This window comes from Sciurus vulgaris, assembly GCF_902686455.1.
Source record: "Sciurus vulgaris genome assembly, chromosome: 7".
Lineage (NCBI taxonomy): Eukaryota > Metazoa > Chordata > Mammalia > Rodentia > Sciuridae > Sciurus > Sciurus vulgaris.
This window is the reverse complement of record NC_136467.1, coordinates 87,175,965-87,199,253: the sequence shown is the minus strand read 5'-3', so window position 1 is coordinate 87,199,253 and position 23,289 is coordinate 87,175,965. Positions and strand designations below refer to the sequence as shown.

The 23,289-nt window shown below is 38.5% G+C and overlaps 1 protein-coding gene across 3 annotated transcripts in view; it reads right to left on the bottom strand.

The window, feature by feature from the left end:
• COL12A1 (collagen type XII alpha 1 chain) overlaps positions 1 to 20,696 on the bottom strand; it is a 108,555-nt gene extending 87,859 nt beyond the window's left edge. For 2 of the 3 annotated variants that reach the window (XM_079146436.1, XM_079146437.1), the window contains exons 1-10: positions 20,141 to 20,696; positions 17,045 to 17,150; positions 10,040 to 10,156; positions 7,760 to 7,903; positions 7,297 to 7,356; positions 4,910 to 5,173; positions 4,567 to 4,731; positions 3,729 to 3,902; positions 844 to 1,134; positions 45 to 647 (exon numbers count right to left, since the gene is read on the bottom strand). In XM_079146436.1, the coding sequence (XP_079002562.1) occupies positions 45 to 647; positions 844 to 1,134; positions 3,729 to 3,902; positions 4,567 to 4,731; positions 4,910 to 5,173; positions 7,297 to 7,356; positions 7,760 to 7,903; positions 10,040 to 10,156; positions 17,045 to 17,117 (1,891 nt within the window). In that variant the 5' untranslated portion in view covers positions 17,118 to 17,150; positions 20,141 to 20,696. The remainder of the gene's footprint in view (positions 1 to 44; positions 648 to 843; positions 1,135 to 3,728; positions 3,903 to 4,566; positions 4,732 to 4,909; positions 5,174 to 7,296; positions 7,357 to 7,759; positions 7,904 to 10,039; positions 10,157 to 17,044; positions 17,151 to 20,140) is intronic. The other variant, XM_079146438.1, reaches the window with a different exon arrangement.
• Positions 20,697 to 23,289: the final 2,593 nt, after the last annotated feature.

Genomic DNA, 23,289 nt, shown 5'->3' with positions numbered 1-23,289 from the left:
CCAAAAAGCTTTGGTCATGAAGAGATAACTTCTATTCCACATACCTTTTTTCTTGATAGCTGCCAATTCTTGCTCAATTCTAAGGCAGATAGATTGTGTGAGTTCAAAAGATATCCTCTGAAAAGCATCAAAATCTTCCACTGTGAAAACGTGGGTCTCAGCAGGAGGAGAAGCAATAGCTTCCAATTCTGAACGAACGGCATCCTTCACACCAACTGCAAAGATCTCAACATCTGAATTCCTTAGTTTTATGGCAGGATCTCTGAAAGCATCTGATGATTTCCCATCAGTGATAAGAATCATAACCTTTGGTACATTGCTTCTTGAACCCTTGTTAGGCACAAATATTTTCTCTCTGACATAAGTCATTGCTTTGCCAGTGTTTGTAGATCCTCCTCTGTAGGGGAAAGTGTTTATTGCTCTAATTATATCTTCAACTTTGGTAAATTCTTTCAAAGTGAACTCGGTGTGAGGATCTCTACTGTACTGGACAAGACTTATCTGGACCCTATTTGGTGAAATCTCAAAACTTTTTGCAAGAACTTCCAAAAATGCTCTAACTTTAACAAAGTTTGCAATCCCAATGCTGTAGGAGCCATCAACCAAAAACACAATGTCAGCTTTTATATCCACACCACGTGAGCATTCTGTAAAGAGAAGGAAAGCACATTAAATTTCAAAAAATATGAATTCATTCTTAAATATAAGTATCTGTCTTTCTTAGCAGGCTTCTTTCAAAGAAAACTATTGCAAATTATTTTACTTGAAACCAAATCTGAACAAGTGGGGCTTAATGTCAAATGGATCTTCACAAGTTCCAAACCCAATGGTGCATGCACTTACCCACTTGAACCTTCATTGGCTGAGTCTTCTCCATTATTGAGATGGCTTCACTGGATGTCAGTCCCTTCATGGCAGAAACACTGATCTGGTATTCTGTGTCTGCTGAGAGGTCACGAACATTGAGCAAGGTCGTCTGAGGCCCCACACTCAGAGCGTGTTGTCGGCCTCCTGCAGCCATTGGTGTGAGGAGGACTTTATAGCCAGTCACTGGACTGGGAGAAGGATCCCAACTTAGCTTAATATATTTTGATGAGACTTCCATGGCAACCAAGTTTGAAGGAGGTTCAACAACTAAAAGGTTCAAAGTAGACAGTGATTAATAACAAGAAGATGCACCTCTACTGATTAGTTGGTTAGGTTTGAACCTTCAGTTCTCCTTATTCACAGTAATGTTGAGGTTATGTCCATGACCCTTTCTCCCTTAATTTCACCTGTACCTATAAACCAGTAGTCACTAGTGCCTGGATTTTAGTCAGATTTCTGAAAATTTTAGGGAACTAAAAAGTGCTTGAAAGAAATTAATGATAGGGCACCTGGTGCCTGACTCTTCTCTGGAACCAAGATTTCCATTCTGGTTTTTGCATTTCAACTATTACCTTTATTTTGGATCTCAAAGCAGGCAATAAATATTTGTTAAAGCAATGATTCACACAATTCATTAGAAAATTTTTCTCTTTTAATAATATCATTAAAGAGAAAACTGACCTTTAGAAGCTACTATATATGATTCTAAGAAATAAAAAGCACTTAGCAGGTTCTTTTAATTTTAAACAATTTTAATCCCATTTAATTCCAAGTAAGAAAAAAAGTTCAATTACATTCAAAGTACCACAAGCCAGAGGTGAAATAAGTTTATAACATGCATATCGACTTGTAAATATTGATCATGTAAAAAATGTTGATCCTTAGTCACTGTATAACATAGTCATGCAATTTAAAATTAAGTATTTATGATATTAAAGATATTCCAGACAAGCTTCCAAAATTCTAGGCTTGCCGATAGAATTGACTTCCCAGAAGATAAAGTTCCAAATTTTTATAAATCAGATTGGACAAAGTGAGTGCAAAAACAGGCACAAGTTTATTCATTACCTCCTAAAAACAGGCAACCAAATGTAGTGTCTCAAAATGCTGTTTAAGTGAAAAGTAGCAGGAGGGAAGCCATAAATGTTCCAGCTGGAAGTTTGGCAAAAACTGTTGGGTGGTGCAGAGGCAGTTTAGGGAAAAGAAGTCAATGCCAAAGGAAAAGGAGAAACCCTGAAGAATGGTGTGAACAACTGTAGAGTGGCCCCTGGTCCCCATATAGGAGAATTCAAGCAGTGGTAGAACAAAGTTTGGCCTACTGTTATGGTTTACCTATGAGAGGTCCCCCAAAAGCTCATGTGTGAGACAATGCAAGAATTTTCAGGGGTGAAATGATTAAATTATGAGAGGTATAACCTTTTTAGTGATTAATCCATTAGTACAGATTAACTGGGCAGTAACTGTAGGAAGATAGGTGACTGCTGGAGGAAATAGGTCACTGGGAGTGTGCCTTTGGGGTTATATTTTGTGCTTGATAAATGGAGCGCACTCTCTCGCGAGCGCGCTCTCTCTCTCTCTCTCTTGCATTCTCTCTCTCTTGCATTCTCTCTCTCTCTCTCTCTCTCTCTCTCTCTCTCTCTCTCTCTCTCTCTCTCTCTCTCTCTCTCTCTTTCTCTCCTCTCTGCTTCCGGATGTCATGTCCTGAACTGCTTTCCTCCATCACATCCTTCCACCATGATGTTCTGCCTCCTCTTGTGCCCAGAGCTATGGAGTTGGTCAGCCATGGTCTGAAGCTCTGAAACTATGAGCCAAAATAAACCTTTCCTCCTCAGTGTTGTTCTTGTCAGGTCCTTTGATCACAGCAACACAAAACTGACTAAAATACCTACCCTTACATACACACAACTGAACCTCAGTGAAAAATTAGCATATTTAAAAAAGAGAGTAAAGGCAGGTCATCCAAGAAAAGTAGATGTGGGGGAGATGGATTTCATAATAACACAGAGCAAAAAGTCAGGCAGTAAAATAAAGAAAAATATTCAGAGTCTATGAAATAATGAGAAGTTCTGAGATAGAATTAGCAACAGTGAACATTGCCAAAATACTTGAGATTTGGAGACTAAAGGATTTGTAGGATTGAGGATGTAGCTATTCAGAACTTATCTTTAATTATTCATCATTCTCAGACTAACAGGAGAACAATCATGAAAAAATATAAACGCTTTGAATCGTGACTTTCAATATTCAAAAAGATATTTGTGAAACATTTTTTTTGAAATGCCTCTTCTTTCTTTCATGTATTTACAAGTAATAACTGATAGAAGCGGAAAAACTTTCCAGATGTGGGAGTATTAAATTGACGGTTTATGAAATACTCTTAAAAGCTTTGAAAACATTTAGCAGAGCATCATGATAGACAATCCTTGCCCTAAGTCAATTAGTAGAAACATTGTTATTATTTTAAATTGTAGAATGCTAAAATAAATGTCCTTTCAGTCAGCCAATTTTCACATCAGAATGTAAAGATAATTAAAGCAAGTACCAGAAGAGCCCAATTATGCATAGGCAATATGTGCAAAAGAATATTAAAGAACAGATCAAATCAAAACTTGTCCCCCAAAATTATAAGAACTTCACAATGATATAAATATTATATTGAATCTTTCACTGGTGGGACAGGTCAGTACAAAAGGCATTAATAAATTCAGTTCTGAAAAACAAATGGAATATAAAATTGGAAAATCACTGGAGAATATGTTTAAGTAATATGACTATTTCTAGAACATCTGTAAAGCTATAGTGCTAGCAAAAAATGGAAAAATGCTAACACATGGGAAATAGTTAACAAAGAATGCACTTACCTTCTTCTCCACTAACTAATTCACCAAGTTGTTCATCAACACCTGAGCACACCTGGGAAATGATCTCATTTTGAATATCCACAATTGCATCAAAGTTGGCTACATTGAAGACATGGTTCAATGAAGGTGTGGATGCAATTTGTTTGAGCTCTTTTGCATCTGCAGCTTTAATGCCTTAAAAACAAAAAGTCAAGAATATATTAAATTGAGAAAGGTGTCTACTTAAAACTCTTCACTCTCTCAATCTTTCACAACTGAATACATTTTCAAATCCTTAAGTCATAAGCCAGAATTGCTTTTCTTCATAACGAATGTGCAACTGTTCAGATGACAAAAGCATTTTGTAATTTCACATAAAATGAACAGCCAAAGAGAAAAATGACTGGTTAGTAAAACAGAGCAAGCTCTCATCTCAACCATGCCATCGTTTGTCTCTGACATCTGTAAAGATAATACTTTTCTCTTCCAGAGTACTGAATGAGCTGGAGCCATCTGAATTCTTCAAGTATTACATAATATAAGAAATGCATAAAAAAATACTTAATGTTAATACAAGGAAGATCTTTATTAGAATCATTGGTCCAGTTGTCTTTGAAAAGTAGAGAGCTAACAAAGAATGTACATATAACCTCACTTAATACACATGCCAAGGAAGTTATATGAGGGAAAGAGATAAACAGAATTTTTACTCAAGGACAATTTGGCTTAAAGTCACACTATAAAATGCATTAAACACTTCTTACAGCATCCTTCTTTGAGGAACTAATCCACATCTTCCTAAACATTAAGTGTATTAGAGCAGTTGTACAATGAAAATAATGAGCCAAATCTAAATTACCCAAAGAGAAAACTTCAACTCCAATATTACGAAGCTCTCGGGCTGGTATTTCCACTTCATCCTGAGATTTGCCATCCGTAATGATAATTGCCACTTTAGGAAATCCAACTCTTGCTCCAGCAGATTCCGTGAAAGTATTTTTAACTAAGAAATCAATGGCATCCCCTAAAAGGACAAAAAACCAAGTTCATTCACCCTATACTATTCAATTTTGCTGAAGTCAAAAACTATGTGGTTGATTTCAAAGGTATTTAATATATGATTTTACTGAGTAATGCTTAATTTCTTTCCAAAACAAAACATTTCACTTACTAGAAACAGTAATAAAATTTGTAAAACATACCTGTCATTGTGTTGCCACCTTTGTATGGGATTTTTTTAATTGCAGCAAGAAGCTCATCCCTTTGGTAGTACTGATTTAAGTTAAATTCAGTCCTGGTATCAGAGCTGTACTGAACAACCCCCACCCTTGTCTTCTCTTCCCCAATGTCAAAAGCAGACACAAGAGCAGCAATAAAGTCCAAAATGTACTTGAAATTATTTCTTCCCACACTCCATGAGCCATCCACGAGGAAGACTAAATCAGTCCAGGCACTGACAGAGCATTCTGAAATACATTTGATAATCAATCCATTATTAAGAAATACAAGCTAACACTGCCAAAAATGTTGTCTTCTTAAACCATTCTGTTCATTAGAGCTTATTTATCCATTATTCTTCATCCAAATACACAAAAGAATGAAAAATTTTATTAAACTGTATAGTAGCATTTTCAGTGCCTTCAAGATGCATTTATGGAATGAGATGCTTTTAAACTGCTATATAAGACTTTATGCAAAAAGAGATAACTAGAGACATGACATGCCTTCCAGGAGACTGTGATCCTAGTATTTGTGCTATCAATCTATCCATTTTTATGAACTATATCCTGATTCTTCTATACAAGTAAAAATTAAATAAAGTATCTGGGAAATATACAAAAGAAATGTAAGTGAAGTGTTTTTATTCCTTGGTATTTATAAACAAATAAATTCAAAATAAATACACATTCCAAGCAAATGCAGTTGAATTGAGAAAAAGAGCAATTTTTTAAAATATTGTGTTTTTCAATGTAATTGTCTAATTTGCAATAGGGTTAGTCTAAAGGGTTAATGAAACTTAACAGAAGTAAAAATAAACATAAAATACTGCAAAGCAACCAGAATATCTTGTCCTAATTATTGATGTGCTCAAATTTGACAAACCTACCTTACTAAACAGAGGAGAAATAATTATTTTATTATAAAGTAGACAATTCATATGATATCCTTAAAGTACTAAAATACAAAGATTGACTTTTGTAACTGTATGTCATCTTTCCTTCTCTCTATGGTGGAGGGGGCGGGTCAGATTTCATGAAAATCTCTACCTGCAAGGCAACACAGTGGATTTTCCAAAGATATCTTTGTTCTTCAAGACGTGATATTGGTAGTAAAAGAAGTAGCTAGGATGAGGAGAAAAAGGGTCCTGGAAAATTTTGCAAGCCAAATACAAGTGGCACACCTAAATAATTTTGCACACTATTTAATAGGCCAGTTTAAGTAAAAGTCCACCAAGAACACAAACAATAATAGATGTTGGCATGGATGTGCGGGAAAAGGCACACTTTTACATTGCTGGTGGAATTGCAAATTGGTGCAGCCACTCTGGAAAGCAGTGTAAAGAATCCTCAGAAAACTTGGAATGGACCCACCTTTTGACCCAGTTATCCCACTCCCCAGTTTATACCCAAAGGACTTAAAATTAGCATACTATAGTAACAAAGCCACATCAATGTTTATAGCAGTTCAATTCAAAATAGCTAGATTGTGGAACCAACATAGATGCCCTTCAACAGATGAATGGATAAAGAAACTGATATAGATACAAAATGAAATATTATTCAGCCACAAAGAAGAAGAATATTATGGCATTTGCAAATAAATACATGGAACTGGAGAATATCATGCTAAGTGAAATAAGCCAGTCCGAAAAAACCAAAAGCCCAATGTTTTCCCTGATAAGTGGAGAATGATATATAATGGGGATGGGGGGGAGTGAGAGAAGAATGAAGGAACTTTAGATTATGTAGAAGGAAATGAGAGGGAGGGGGCTATGAAAAATGGTGGAATGAGACAGACATTATTATCCTATGTACATGTATGATTACACGAATGGTATGAATCTACATCAGTGTACAACCATAGAAACGAAATGATGTACCCCATTTGTGTACAATGAATCAAAATGCAGTGTGTAAAAATTTAAAAATAAATAAATAATTTAAATAAATAAAAGTCCATTTGGGGCAGAATGCTTTGATTTAGAATAAATATTGATGGTTTGGGGAAAACCAATTAAGACAATGCAAATACCATGAAGATGAACATAACATACACCTGGACTTCGACATGCATTTTCATGGCAGTTGAATTGTGTCAGACAATAACTAAGGGCATTTCTCCAGCCTTACATTTCTCATATATCCCTAAGTACCACCTATATTTATCAGTTTGTCTTAGAATGAAAAATTGACTAGAAAGTCAGAACTTAGTTATAAGTACTTAATGATACATTTCTCTTATATCATTCCTTCCAGATAAACCTTATAAAAATACAGGAATAAGATCACTCTTTGTATACAATTGGCACATCTACTTGTTACTACATTTACAACTTCAAACCCAAGCAAAAGCATATGAAAACACTTACTTTGTATCTCTGATTTTCCAGGTTTCTTCTCCCCTGGCTTTGGCGGACCACCTGTTTGAACTGAGTCAAAACCTTATTATTACAAAAGGAAATTAATCCAAGCTAATGTTTCATTAAAAGAGAATAAATATATTTATTTTGCCACTGTCTTTCAAAAAAGTATGGTCATGCTCAGCTGGTCAGACTGCCAAATAAGCAGTTTCTTGCAATAAATTATTTTTAGTGATATTTTAGAGATACTTCAAAAAGACATTAACACTATTGCCTAGAAGTTTAATGTTCTAAATAATGTTCATTCAGAACACTCCTGCTACTTCCACAGAGCACGATTATAAACCAGGAATAAATTATTTGCATCCATTAATAACAGTTAGCAAATTTATGTAATAAGAGATTAAATCTGAAGTTAGAAAAATATATTGCAGGATAAAAATATAAAAGTTGAATGTATAAGTGAACTTACTTGTTAGTTGACCTATAACTGGTACACTTTCTTCTACTTCATCATATGAAGTTATTGTCACCACATACTCTATTTCAGGTATGAGGTCTGATAATAAAGTTTCTGTGGTACTAGCTGCAAGGGTAAATTCTTTAGTGGGCCCATCTGGAAATATAAAAAGGAAAATATGAATGCAATGAAACCTTTTTAAAATATAACACAACACCATATATTGCAATTCACAGATGAATGCAATAAATGCATTTTTTCAAGATATCCAAACATTATTTTTAACTGTTTTCCAAGATTAAGACCTTGAATTTTAGAAAAATTCAATGAAGGCATTGTCTTTATTTGTCACAATCATATTCAATACATTTGGGGGAGTGGGTACCAGAGATTGAACTCAGGGGCACTTTGACCACTGAGCCACAACCCCTTCCTTATTTTTTATTTTATTTAGAGACAGAATCTCACTGAGTTGCTTAGTGCCTCATTTTTGCTGAGACTGGCTTTGAACTTGCGATCCTCCTGCCTCAGCCTCCTGAGCCACTGGGATTATAGGCATGTGCCACCACACCCAGCAAATTCAATACTTTTTGAAGGCTCAGGACTCTTCCAGATTAAAGTATACCAAAATAACACACAAAAAATCTCACTGTTTTTGAAGACAAATGGTAGATTTTTAAAAGTTGTTATAAATGAGATGTAAAGCAGCAATAATTTAATTTTAAATTACACATTAGAGGAGAAAGAGTAGAGAGAAAAAGAAAAAAAGATAGAATTAAATTCAAGGAAAACACAATCTTATAGGTTAAAAAGGCTGGTGCAGTGGCATATACCTGTAATCCCAGTGACTCAGGAGGATAAAGCGGGAGGAGCACAAGTTCAAGAGCTGCTTCAGCAAATTAGCAAAGCAACTTAGTGAGACCTTGTCTTAAAATAAAAAGGGCCAGGGATGTAGCTCCATGGTAAAGCAACCCTGGGTTTAATTCCCCAGTATCAAAAAATATAAAAATTTAAAAATCATATTAAATTAACCCCAGAGGGAAACAACTTGTGTGGAAATAATGTACCATACTCAAATAATGGTCCTCTAAATTGATTTAATTATCAAATATTTCAAGGTACAGCATCTTGAATGTTTACTAATATATTGACAGTGTACCTTCTTTTAAATTCTCATTCTCAGTTCAATCAGAAAACATGGTATTTCCTAGGAACTAAATGCCTATTAATGTTTTTAATTATTACATTTTCATCAAAACATAATTAAGAAAGGTGGCCTATGTAACAGAACCCTGAGAAATGCTCTTGACTCACATATGGAACATGCAAAACCAGTCGAGCCCCCCAGGGGATATCAAAACACTAGGAATCTGCTGGATTGAGTACTCATTGGGCCAGGTTTTTGAGTGTTGGGAGCCAATAATTTCTAATATCTGGGTACTGAATAGATCCTATTTGAGGTGCTTTTCTACTTTGGAATAGATCAATTAATTAACTGCAAATATATTTGGGGAGATAAGATTAAAAGAAGAAAAAGTAAATTGCTAATCCATTTTTAAGTTCTTCAACCATAATTTTTTTTTAAATTCCTGATAAATCAGCATTTTAAATTATTAATATTTTTAAAGATGAAAAGATAAATAACAGGCTGTAGTGATAAGTTCTATTGGTTTCACCCACCTCTATTCTCAGTCAATGACAGTGGCCAGTGTTAAAAATGGTTTATTTTCCCACTCCATTTTATAACTAAAAGTTTATCAATAAGAGATTGGTTTTCCACACTTAGGCAACATTACTTACAACATTACTTACACCCTTGGAGCTACAAAACCCACCTAGCAAAGGTAAATTCTTGCACCATGACCATGAATAATGTTTCCTGAGTACCAGATGTATAGGAAACTGGATAAAGCATAACAACTCACTTCATTGTTTGGCATTTTAAATGTTGAAAATATTAAGTAATTCAAGAAGAATTCTATTTTAAAAATTAAAGATTATTAGTAATACTCTGATGAAGTTGAAAAAATGTAAAATTCCATTGTTAACAGATTCCATTATTTGCTTAGCACAGCAAACCCATGTTAATAAAGCTCAGCACCACAAAATATAGAAATGGGTACTGGGGAGGAAATCTGTGGACCTCAGTCCACCAAATGTCCGGTGACATCAACCAAAGACATCAGGTTTGCTAAATCTTGACTTCCTCATGATGAGATGGGAGGAAGGAAGAAGCCTGGATTTATCATTTTTGATGCCTTTGTCCTAAAAACACAACATCTCAAAACGTACCTGTTGTAGGGTCCACTGTTATTCTGTAACCCACAATTGGATCAACTGGTCTTGCCCATGACATATGAACAGTATTTTCATCTATAATTTTAAAATTCAAGTCTGAAGGCGGGTCAACTGCAAAAGAGAAAGTCAATATTAGTTACATTTTCCAATGTCGCAAAATGGTCAATATAATTAATAAAGAATTGTGTTGAGCAAAGCTTACTAAAGTTGTCTTTGCATAAATTTGTTTCCAACAAATATAAAAGATATCTTGTTGGATAAAAATAAAATTAAAAGCTGACAAGATATGACAAAACATCAGAAAGTATACATATTACAGAGGACAGCACAAAACACTTTGGATTCTTGAGTTGCTAGGTCATTCAAGAATGGCCAGCAAAATCAAGCATAATAGAAACATTTGGTTACAAGTACATACAAGTACAATGAAATCACAGATAATAACCACATATGCAAACAATTCACATAACAATTAAAGGAATTTCAATACATGCTGAGTGCATTTTGAACAAGCATGCCAAATCACAACCTGCTTACAACAATAGAAGTTAATTTAGAACATTGACATAATACTTTTTTTCCATAATGTGGAAAGGAATCAATGATATTTTGGGTTCAGTCTCTGCACTGTTGCCTTATTATTCATTGTTGTTTGATAAATCTCAGTCTGTGGCAGAGATAAAAACTGTATCTTAATGAAAAGGAGAAATCATAGGAAACTTAGGTATTTCTCACAAGGAAATATACATTTAAATGTATATTCACATTCATATAGACAAATATTCAAGTATAATAATATGAGATGTTAATAATTTTATAAGTATATAGACAGTTATATACAAATATTTGAAAAACTAATATTCTGCCTGTTTACACCGACTTGCTATGTGTTTCCATGGTGTAAACCAATACTGTTATTTCCTTTGCAGCAGGTATCTCCATACTTGAAATGGCATTTTAAGTTAAAATGCCAGTATGGGCCTTTACAAAACAATGGTTAATTATGAAAAGACAACATCAATGTATATTTATGGACATTTATTTACAGAACTTAAAGAAAACAGTGGAGAAGAATCAGCAATCTGAAGACATGACTGTGCATAAAAACTTGAAGAAATCAATGACAGGAATAATTGAAAAGTACAGAAAGAAATAGTTTACATACAAAATCATACAGCATCATGCATTTGTCAATGAAATGTTGACTTGTTTTTAGTTTCCCACGATAAACAAAAGCCTCCATGTACAATAGTCATTACACAAAGACATTTCCAAAATATTTTATAATGATATTCTCTCTACAATGTTCATGCCTCATCATGCAGCATTGTACTGACTCACTGTCAGTGCATGGTCGATGCATTAAAAATTATTACATTTGAAGCAGGGCTATAAAGTAAGATGATTTTCAGCCATACTCTTCTCAAAAAGTTTTAGTCTGAAAGTATTCCTTGTGAGTTAGAATTTTTGCATATGTTTTGAGAGTTTACAATCTCCTTTTAGAGTTTTATAGATGTCAATTGAAACACAGTAGTAGCTAATACAAGTCATTTAATTTAACTGGGGTTAGAGATTTACATAATATTAATACCACATTTTAATGAAAATAAGACAAATTAAGCAAATATTGCTTTAATGAACTGCTGCTTGCAACAATGGAAGATGGCTTTATTTTTTATTGGATATACTAGCGCAGGAATGAATGTTATTTTCTTACTATCCATACACAGGCAGTGAGATTAGAAAAATTATCTACATGCAATGTTTAATTATTGAACATTCTTCAGCCTGTAATCATATCACAAGGTTTAGCCAAAGTCCTCACTTAGTATAATAAGCATGCAACAGATGTTAATAGGACAATAGGTATTAAGAATATCATTATAAAATATTGTTCCAATGGCAATGGCTCAGGACAAATTTAATGCAAAGGCAGACACAACTGGCCTGAGCATGCTTTAAAAAAAAAATCAGTACATGGAAAAATAGTACCACCAACCTTGGAAGGAAATTGACCTGAAGCAGCGGACATTAGGTTAAAACTGCTGAAGGTCAGCAGCGGCCCACCTTGTTGATATCCAAATGACCAGGATTCCAGATAAACTGAAAAATTGACTGTGGGGAAAAGTCTTTAACATTTAAGAGGATTTTAAGGTGTTCATAGAAACTCAGATGTGGTACTTGGTAATCAAAAGTAGGAAATGGCCAACTAGCCTGTGTCAATCATAGAGCCCATTCTACTTTCATCTAATTATATCATATATATAACCTTTCAGAATTGCCATTCTATTTATACATTTTTGTGTGTTTCATGAAAAATAGTAAAGTAGGTGTGAATGTGTGAATGTGTGACCCGTGTCAACTTAAATCAATGCAAAAATATATTTTTATTAATTTTGAAAATGTTACATAAAAATAAATCACAAGTACCATTGCATCACCTTTGAGCATAGGTGTTCCCTACAACAATGCTGATGCTGCAATATTTCAAATATGAAGTATCTATATATGGTTTATAATTGCAAAGAGTCATAGTTACATAGAATGAGAATCTGAATCAAAAGAAATAGAACTAAAATTATAAATAACTAATTGATATCTATTCATGAACCTAAATGCTGATAGTTGAGACTAAAAGTTTAAATATTGGTAATTTAATTTTATATTTAAGAATGATACTTTTTGTTATCAAAACATTGTTATGATAGTCTCATTCAGAAGAGGATCTTGTTACATAAGCTGGCAGGATTTAGGACATTTTAGGAATGATAATACTAGATAACATTTGCTGATTGTCTTCCATGTAATAAGTAGAGAGCTAATTATTTTTACATTGTCTACTTTTTTCCTTAAAACAACCTAATCATGGGCAAATTTTTACAGGTGAGATTCAAAAGAGGTTAACACTGTTAATAGGTAGCAACACTTTTATTCCATGGTCTGACTCTATAGTACAGTTTTCTTCTACACTAGATTAAATGCAAAAGAAGAAACATTTCAGTCAAAAATTAACTTTTGAGCCCAATATTAATATGTTGTTGTTTGTTAATATATGCACACATACTTTCCTACTTCATGATAAACCACTATTCGAAGAACAAATGATGCCTGGTCAATGACAAATACGTGGTATGTTGACATCTCCAGTTCTGACAGAGATAGAATTTGGTGCATTAACCTTACATACTTGTTCAAGCAATTCTAAAACTAAGGTGTGTGCCTTGATGTACAATACATAAACAACAATTTTTATGAGGTCACTGAACAGGAGTCTATGACCAAGAATTTACTAACCATGGCAGAGATGAATGGATGGATGGATGGATGGCTAGATGGACAAATGGATAAGTAAGAAGGGAATATTCTAATGTTTTGAGTGGATCTAATGTGTTACAGATAAACTAAAGCTGAGAACATACACTAAAATATCATCTTGATGAACTAATTAAGACTCTTCATCTGGCATTTGAAATAACATTGGAAAGAATTTTACCTTCAGTGGTAAGGCCCTTTAGAACTGTGCAAAGTGTGATGAGTTTTCTCCATAGATATTAATTTACATTTTCCATACAATGTTAGTATATATTTAAAAGTTGCCATGCTATCAAAATTCATTTTTGTTTACAAAATGCCAGAAATAACCAGTAGAAAAAAAAATCACATTTTAGACAAGCAATAGATCATACACATTACAAAATGCATTCTCCCATTAAACTGACTAGGGTGACCAGGTGCTCAGTAAAAATGAAGGATTTTAAAAAAAAATGAAGGACAGTGTGGCCAAACCAGCACCAAACAAGTACTAGAAATCCTGGGTCTTATCTGGGCTTTGTCCCTAACTATATTCATTGATCAAGTTATTCAACCTCTTGGCTTCATTTTTCTCATTTGGAAAATAAGAATTATAATAAGTGCTCTCTAAATTCTTCTCTAGTTTGAAATTTCTATTATATGTGAGACACAGGATTATAGAAATATGGATTAGTTAGCTTCTTAAACTTACACAAGATAGCGCTTATGATCTCAACTCACTGATGAATTAATAATATATAATTGTTCATTATATAGTATAAGCTATAAATAATACTGACAAACACTATTTTAAAACACTCACAAAATTTTTCTCCATCTCAAATTCTAGATTAATTAGAAAGATGGGGATATAGTACAATGGTCACTTGCTTGCCTAGCATGTATGAGGCCCTGAGTTCAAGCCTCATTACCACAAAAAAAATAAATAAAAGGTGTGTCCAATTTTCAGGATATATTGACCATTAAACTTTAAATGGAAAGTGTTGAGGTATTACACTTTCTGAAAAATAATTAACAAACTATGTAACATATGAATAAAAAATAATTCACACATTTAGGCCACAGAGAGAACTGACCAAGTTATAAGTTGAAAACTACAAATACTGAAGGTTAAAAAAAAAAAATAACATTTTCACTCTTATTGCTATAGAAAAACATACAATGATATGAAAATTATAATTTCTTATATGAGTATACAGAAGAAAAACAAGGCAAAGGCAGTACCTCTATTTTTAAAAAGGGAGAAATGCAAAAAAGCAAACACCAAAACACTTTTAATTAATATCAAAAAAGTACTGGTTTCAGCACATAAAAGTTAATTAAATAAAAATGGTGAGAAAACAGTATGAATACAAGTGTTCATGTGTGAGTCATGAAAAAGAAAGAAAAGTAACTCTGGTTACTTTAGGACTAAGATCAAAATGGCATAATACCAAACAGAGGTGCAAGTTGAAATTCTGAAATGCTCCCAACAGAAAGATTTCAAAAAAATTCTGTTTCCAGCTCATTGTCCCCAACAGGGCTTTGGCCACAAATTTTGTTGGACCTTCACAAGCTCCTGGGGACACTTAGTTGGTAGTTAACACTAGAGCTGGGCTGTCCAGCACAGAAGAAACCAGCCACATGTGGCTATCAAGTACTTAAAATGTGACCAGTCCAAAATAAAATGTGCTGCAAGTATAAAATACACACCCAATTTCAGAAACTTAGTACAAAGATGCAAAATATCTAACAACTTTATATTGATTACTTGTTGAAACAATATTAAGTTAAATAATTATATATGGTAAAAATTAACTTTTCCTGTTCCTTTTTCTTTTTCATGTGACTACTAGGAACTTTTTAAAGTTACATATGCGACTTACATTTGTGGCTCATATTGTATTTCTATATGACAGTGCCAAACTAGAAAATAAGGCCAAAAAATGAATCCTATTAAAATATACTGACTTAAGGAGAGGCAGAGAAAAGACACAGTTTAAGAAAGCATTACCATACCATATGGAAACTAATGCAAATTAAAAAGACTAAATGTGACAAATATGGAAATAATCAGAAGTAACAATTTAGACTGAAACGTTCTTTTTTAACTGTACTTTGCTGGCTAACCATTAGCCAATTCAGAATTGATTTTTTCCACTTACATCATTTCCAACCTAATTCTTCTCCTAAGAATTCTCAAATCTTGCATTTTCAAGTAACTATTTTCTTAATGAGCAATAAATGGGCCCCTGCAATGAATTATCTAAAAATATCTTCAGTAGTCCCTCCAGAAGTTCCTCAAATAAAATTCCTTCCTAACAACCATAAAGGATAGAGCACCAAAGGCAACCTCATGTTAATATTACTTCACAGAGGCCACTTGAAAAAACTCTACATTCACAAGAGTGATGAAGTAAGAAGACCCAGTTTCTGTTACTTTTCTAAATATGCCATACATTTTGGAGATCATTTTTCCAAATCTTAGTTTTTTGTACTGGCAGTTTTAGTGTAGAAAGTTTTCCAAACATCAGTGTTGTGAAACAGCCAGACTTTCCCCTCACCTGTAAAAAAAAAACACAACCCACCCTGAAACTTTGGTAACTGTCACATGCAGAATTTCTCCTTTAGCTTCATCAGGCACATTTTTAATTAAAAAAAAAAAAAAAAAAAAAAAAAAGATGTCTTTTACGACATTACACCAAATTGCCCAATAAGAAGACTAGTTCTTCAATGGTGTTTGAGGAAAGACCCCATGGACTAAATACATAGAAATAACCTTTTCAGTGAATTTCTTGAAAGTAAGGCATCAAGGGCACCCAACTAAAAGAATAGCATTGGACTGAAAGTCTAACAAAAGTCTTTCGTTTTCTAAAGGGTCACACGTAGCTGTTTGGAGACCCTTCTCAGACTGCCTCTCACTAAAGTCAGCTGCGCCCAACTCCCCCGAGAAGGCAGGAGCAAGCGAAGGAAAGACGATAGAGTTGGAGCCCAGCTCCTTTGGCGCACACTGGCTTCCCGGGCTGAGAACCTTGGCCCACACCCAACCTGCTTGAGCTGGTTGTTCTGGGCCACGTGCCTTGGAGACCTTCGAAGCAAACAGGGACAACAGAGACCCTAGGTCACGTGAACACCCCCGCCCCAGGGCGCCACCTCTTTTTGCTGCCCATTCCGAGAGCGGTTTGCCTGCTCACCCCTTTGCCTTGCATGGTCGGTGGGATCCCTACAAAATACACAGACGCTCAGACCTGGCGCTGTTGGAGTCTTTTATTTCGTTTTGTCACCAAGGTCGCACCCCTGACCCAAATGGTTTACCAGCCCAACAAGTGAGTACGCCCGCGCCCGCGCTCCGAGGCTCCTGGGTACCACCCGGAGGTATCCTGTTGGTAGAGCTAGATGCAGCTGGTCTTTTCAGAAGGCGTCAGTGGAGGTGGCAGTGTGGACAGCACACCGCAGAGACAAAAGCAAGGAGACCACACAGCACTGTACGGAATGGCTTAAGCAGAATACAAAAGAACCGGACCCGAGAGCTGGAAAATGGACAAACCTCAGGAGAAGGGGGCGTTTCTCTAAAGGAGAGAAACCACCCGAGAAAGCACGAAGTGCGGGGGAAAACAGAGCAAGCAATAGAGACTGGAAAGATGTGCTTTTTTTACTTTCTCGAATTCTGCAGTGTTACTCGGGAAGAGGGAAAGAAAATCCTTTTACCTTCTGCCTCAATGGAAGACAGGAGCAGGGCCGCGCCCAGGGCGGCCAGCGCTGGGGGAAGCCTGGTCCGCATGCTCGAGCTCAGAGTTCACAGCCGCATGAAGATCTGCAGGAGGAAGCAGTAATCGCATCAGAACCCGGTCTGGGCAGGCCTGGAACCAGGTTAGAACTGGAGCCTGGACACAATCCAGAACCGGGCCAAATCTGCCTTAATAACCACAGAGCTTTAAGAAACCACCAGCATATAATGGACCTATTGTGGAGCCATGGAAGTCAAGTTCATCTACATAAGTCTAATCATGGCACCAAGAGGAAATTCAAGTTTAAAGAGGGTCCTATTTTCCTGGAGACCAGTTCTGCATAACATCCCAGGAAGGCCTTCCCAACCCCCATATGACTTCATCCTGGGTGATGGCTAATTCAGAGGTCATTTTATCCCTGACTCAACTAAATGTCTCTTCCAGCTGGGAATTTTATTTGGCTGCTTTTTCCTAGCTGCTGAACTCTTTAGGTAACTGTGCTTTAGTGGTCTCAGGGTAATTTGGAAAAGTATAATAAACCTCTTTTACTCTCTTTTTTCCTCATTTTGTCCTGCCTACAAATATGCAGGTCTTGAAGGTCTGAAATGAATTATACAGAAATGTGTAAGACCCAGCTGACACCTAACCCTCCTGCTAACTGTTGTTTTCACATCTGATAAATGCTTTACCGAAGATGAGGGAAAAACAACTCTAAAATACATAATAAAGAGAGACAAGGCAATGCAAGAGGCAAAAAAGACCCTTGTCTGTTTTCCCAAAATATTTTAATGAAAAACCTGCTAATAATGAATCTGTGCATTTAATTATTCATTTATCCTAGAAAGTTGCAGTTATATATGCTCCAGAACTGAATTTGTTCTATTCTGATTTTTTTTCTTATTCTGTAACCAGATTATCAATTTCTTAAAGACAAAGAGTCATCTTCCCCTTTTGTAGTTTCCCAACACCAACACACAGTAGGGAAACATGTCAACAGAATGGAATCTCTTAAAATATTCTAAGGTCCAGTCTAGAGACAAAAGCTACCAAGAATGAACTGAATTAAGACCCTGCTTCCAGTGGCAAAACATAAAAAGAGAATTGACTCTAGGTATGCAAATTGTTGTAAGGGAGCAACAGGCTAGGCCTCATGAAAAATGGAGGAGGAAGAAGACGTGTTTGAGAATCCAAAAATGAGCCAAAGTTCGGACTCTTCTTGAGAAAAGAAACTAACAATCTCCAACCATGTCTTTCCAAATTATTGGCACAATGCATTAGGATAGCTTTCCTCTGCCTGAGCGTAAATTCCATGTTAAATGTCTGATGAGCAGGCGTGCCAAATTGCCTAGAGCACCTTTTTATGAAGCCAAGATTAAATTTTGGCGCTGCTTGAGGGATCCAAGGGCTCTACAATTTCGTTCTTCCTAATTAACAACTGTTTGACATTTCTAACCCTCTTCTACATCAGTGAAATGCAAGAGGTAAGACTGGCCCGTTGTTCAGGCCTTAACTTTGCCATAATAATTTCCAACCCAGCTGGCAATCGTCCGCGCGAAAAGTTAAAAGCTGACAATCTACCCACGAAACACCGTGTGCAGATTTAAAAAAAAAAAAAAAAAAAAATCTGAACTCAACAAAAACTTGAGGCGTGGAAGCGTTTTTCTGGGTCTAGAGCGCCACCTATCGGCTGCCTGACTTAGCATTAAGAATGAATCATCTCGCTTTGGGGTATCTGAAAGCACAAGTCAGTCCCGCCAACCAGGCATTCTGTCCATATATGTTGAAAAAAAAAAAAAAGAGAGAACGTTTTCTCTCCTTTTTAGCCAAAACATTTATCTGAATGCTTAGCAACACTTCATTGAGCATTCTCAGACATAAGTGTCTGAAAGCGCCGCCCCTACGTGGCAGTGAGGATTCCCTCACTTCACCCTCATGAATGAAAATGAGTCAGTTGGGGGGGGGGGGGCGCTATGGGAACTGGTCCCCTTCGGCCAACTCACCCCTCCCCCACTCTCCCACTCTGGAAGAGGCCAATTCCTGAACTCTGGAGTCAAGTTTTTAAAATATGATTTTATACACACCCACACACACAGCCCCTCCAGATCCCATCCCCTTCTTCTACCTTCCCTGCTACTTAAGACCCTGACCTTAACTAACAACTGGCTTAAAGCTCTTGTCCTTTCTTGCCCTATTCCTCCCCAGCATTCTTTAAAAGTCTGTCTAGTCCGGGGTGCGGGGAGATGGATTCCAGAAAACCCAAAACCGGTCACTGGAGGGTCACTGAGGATGCTAGATTTGGGTCTTGTGATCTTCCAAGTTCCAGGTTCCCTCTCCGTAAATGATCCGGGGATCCCACGCTCTCTAATCCCGGATTTGAGGTGGTGCGTGCCTAGGAAGTCCCACCAACCCTGAGTAGAAAGCCTCAACAATGCATTCGGGAAGGGGTCAGAAAGGGGGTTTTCTCCAGGAACCCGAAAAAGTGGGCCCAAGAATGAGTGCCCTAGAGCTGGCCTAACCCACTATCTCAGATGCTTAGAAAAGCAGTGGAGGAAGATGTAAGAACACTGCACCAGGAATCTGTCTTGAGATGCCACCCACACCCGCGCAGCCTCGACGAGCTGCAGAGCACTCAGCTGGCCCTCCAAAGAATTCCGCACTATGCGTCACTGAAATACCTTCGCAGAACCCCGGCCGCACGCCGGCACTCCCCTGCAAAGCTACCGCAGAAAGATACTGAGGGACGAACTGCCGCAGTACCCAACACAAGCTTTATTGAAATTGACAGCCTCTATAGATGAAATTTCCCTACAAACGCAAACATTGAATGTGAAGCTATGCACGCAAACAGCCGCCTTGCATCAGCTTTTAAGAAAAGACTATTTTTTTTCCCTTCTCCCTCAAAGCCCCAAGTAAACCACAAAACCCCTGTACATCACTGCAACTCTCAAGCGCCTCTCCATTCTTACAAGTCCTTGCCCGGGATTCCTCATGGCTCCCGTCTAAGTGCAGTCTAGAAGCAAGTTTCCCTAGTTATCTTTGGGGCACATAGAGTAAAGCAGATAGATATCAAACTGACCTGAGGCGGTGGTGACGGAGGTAGCGGCAGCGACAGTGGCTTCCAGGCGTCGGAGAAGCCGGAGCTCCTTGTGACCCCCTCACGCGGGAGCGAAAGGCTCTGCGCTCCAGGAGTACCTGGCGACCGCGGGAATATGAACAGCGGCGGGGAGGTTCAGGAGGAGGAGGATCCAAGGAGGATCGCCCGGTGGAGCAAGACAAGCGGAGACCGCCAGGGACTGCAGCTGCCGGCGGACGGACGCGTCTGGGGCGGCTCGCCTTCGCGGAGTGGGAAGAGACTCCGCGCCGCGGGCTACTTAATAGAGGGCTGTTCCCACTCTCAGTTTACTCGGTTACGAAACGCCTGAGAAGGTGGAAGCCTGCCACAGGGTGATGTATGCTCCTCCGGCGGTGAAGGAGGTCTACTTTTGGGAACGTGTGCATACTTCGAGCATTCCTTCGGCGTGAGGTGGCGATCGCCGTAGTAGCAGTGCCCCGCCGGGGGCGGGGAGGAGGGAGGGAGAGAAGAGGGGGACAGCCGCAGCCGGGTTCACTGCCAAGGGAAGCCGCGTACTCCTCCGCTTGGGGCGGGCTGGGGAGTTCGGGTTTCCCTATCCGTGCTATTTTCTTTAATACATTTATTTTTCTAAATTAAGTACAATGGAGAAAGGGAATGCGGTTCTCATTTTCAGAACTGCTAGATGTGTAACCCATTCACCCCCACTACATCTTATCCCCACCCCCATTATCACTACTTCCACCTTCCTCCCCCTCCGTCCTGGGTGCACTTAAAACCGATTTACAGGGTTTCCATTAACTAACTGTCTGTGCACGCGGCGAGCCTTCTGTCTTTTTCAATCTCCAAGCGGCGATTGGAAACCCGGACAGCCGCCCGCGCCGGGCTCAGGAGATGGGATGGCTTTCCCAGTCCTGCCTCACTCCCCTGGTGCTTTGGGATGGAACTGGGAAGTTTAATTTGAGCCAAGAGGGAGGGAGGGAAAGGGAAGCTATGAAATCTAGGGGTCTTCAGAACAGGAAGCCACTCACGGACGAGTTCCATCCACCGTAGAAATTTCTCACTAGATTGGGAGCAAAACCTGGCCCCAGGCGCTGGCTTCGGACTCAGCCCTGCCTTTAAAATTCCTTGGGATCAGAGGGACGCAGAGGAGTAGATTGTAAGTGAGTTGAGAAAAGATATCCCCCAAACAACACACACACGCGCGCGCGCGCGCTTAATGGGGGCCTGATATTTTGCCAGTATTATTGCCCCTTTTACAGTTCCCCCATTCCTAGCACCCCACCCCTTGGCTCTGAATAGGGAGTCTGACGCTCGAGTTTGCCAAATCCTACAAGGCGCATGGGAAGGAGCTTCCAGCAGTCACATCATGGTATCAGAAAAGCGCTACAAGAGAGGTTCTAATTACACTCGTCTGTGCTCTCAGCACAAGTCCAAAGCCTTTTGTCCTCTGAAACCTAGGGTTTACCCCTGTCGGGTTGAGCTACCTGGTATGTGGGCGGGGAACCAACCAGGAGTAGCGTGCTTGGAATTGACTGCCCGTAACAGAAGGAGCTGAGAGGTCTGGTTTCCAACGTAAGCTTGTCTTCCCTGCTTGGTCTGACCTCTGAAATTTTTACCTTTCTTCCACTAGGCACGAAAGCCTCCGAACTAGCCTTTAGAATGACAAAAACGTGTAGAGCCCACTTTCCCACCCCACCCGGCGCACCTCGCCCCACGCATAGGCTGCCACCCGTAAGAGCCTGCGGAAGCAAAAGAGAAGACTGCAGCGAAAAAAAAAAAGTGAGAAAAATGGGAATCGCCACCTCTGCACATTCTCCGAGCACACACGGCCCACTCGAAGTCCAGCTGGGCAGCTCACACAAAGAGCCCACACAGTGCACAAGCTTTTCCCCCTTCAAATCCCCACAATTCTAGTGTCTGACAAAGCCCCAGCGCCTGAGAGTCTCCCAAGAATGGAAAACTCAACATGCCCTACCCAATTGCTTGGTCACACAGGTTTGCAAAGGCTTTGCCTTAGTACCAGTGAGCACCCATCTCCAGCCCAGGCCTGTCCTATACCCGCTCTCTCTCTCCACAGGCACAACACCGAATCCCAGTCCCACTTGGCTCACAGACGCGTGTGGGCGGATGACTGCAAAAGGACAGAACCCGGGAGCAAGGAAGTCCCTGGGACCATGCTGGGTACCCAGTTCTTGTGGGGTGAACGCCCTGGAGGACCCTGCGGCCTGGAACAGCCAGAGAAGCCCCCAGGACAACAGAGGAGTTGTTCCGATATTAAAAAAAAAAAAAAAGGAAAAGGAAAAAGGAAAACTGCCTTGCAAGCCATGCGAGACTGGGGTTTGCGTTTCGCCCAGATGTGTTCTGTTTGTTTTTTTAAATATATATATTTTTAATTGTGATGGCAGTGTTGCTGACTGTGGAGCATGTAACTCTGGTGTTTATCTTCTTCGTTTAAACCGAGTTCTCTCCCGTGTATCTCCCGGGAGTTGAGCAGTCACTCCTTAGGGAACCAAGGCCAGTAGCAAGCTTTTCTTTCTAAGGCTGAGACCGCACACCGGGTGAAAAAGTAGTCTGCCCCAGAGGACATCAACGCTGGGAACTCTCGTGCAAGCGCCTCTTGTTCTAGGCATTCTCCCTCACAAACTCAGATATACTGCTTTTGAGAATAATTACTGCAAAGGAGTGCGGTTAACACAAACAACTGCAAACGCCCTTTCTCTGAGAGGGAGGGGAATCCCTATGCAAAACTTCTAAGGCAGATGAGAGGAGAAAGTGGAAGGAGGATACACCTGGAGCAGGGAGTACACCTACACTCAAATCCACAAACTAATCCAAGCACTCTTATTCCCTGGGGACTCGCTTGCAATTCAAATAGATTCAAGGGACACCTCAGGGTTCTTGAGACCTGTTGCCTGCGTTCCTTGGTCTCCAGAAGTCATTACTCTAGACTCCCAGTAGGGTAAGTGACAGAGGCGGGTGAAAAGAACTTGCCAACTCTCTTCCATCCTCAGTTTTTCAATGGAGGGACCGATTTTTTAATAGCCCTTGGAATCCGTTAGGGCAGGCAATAAATTCATGGTTTATTGACTGAAGCATAGCTGGTTAGATTAATACAGTTTGTTTGCTTCCTGTGGCTTTTATTCCTCTGACAA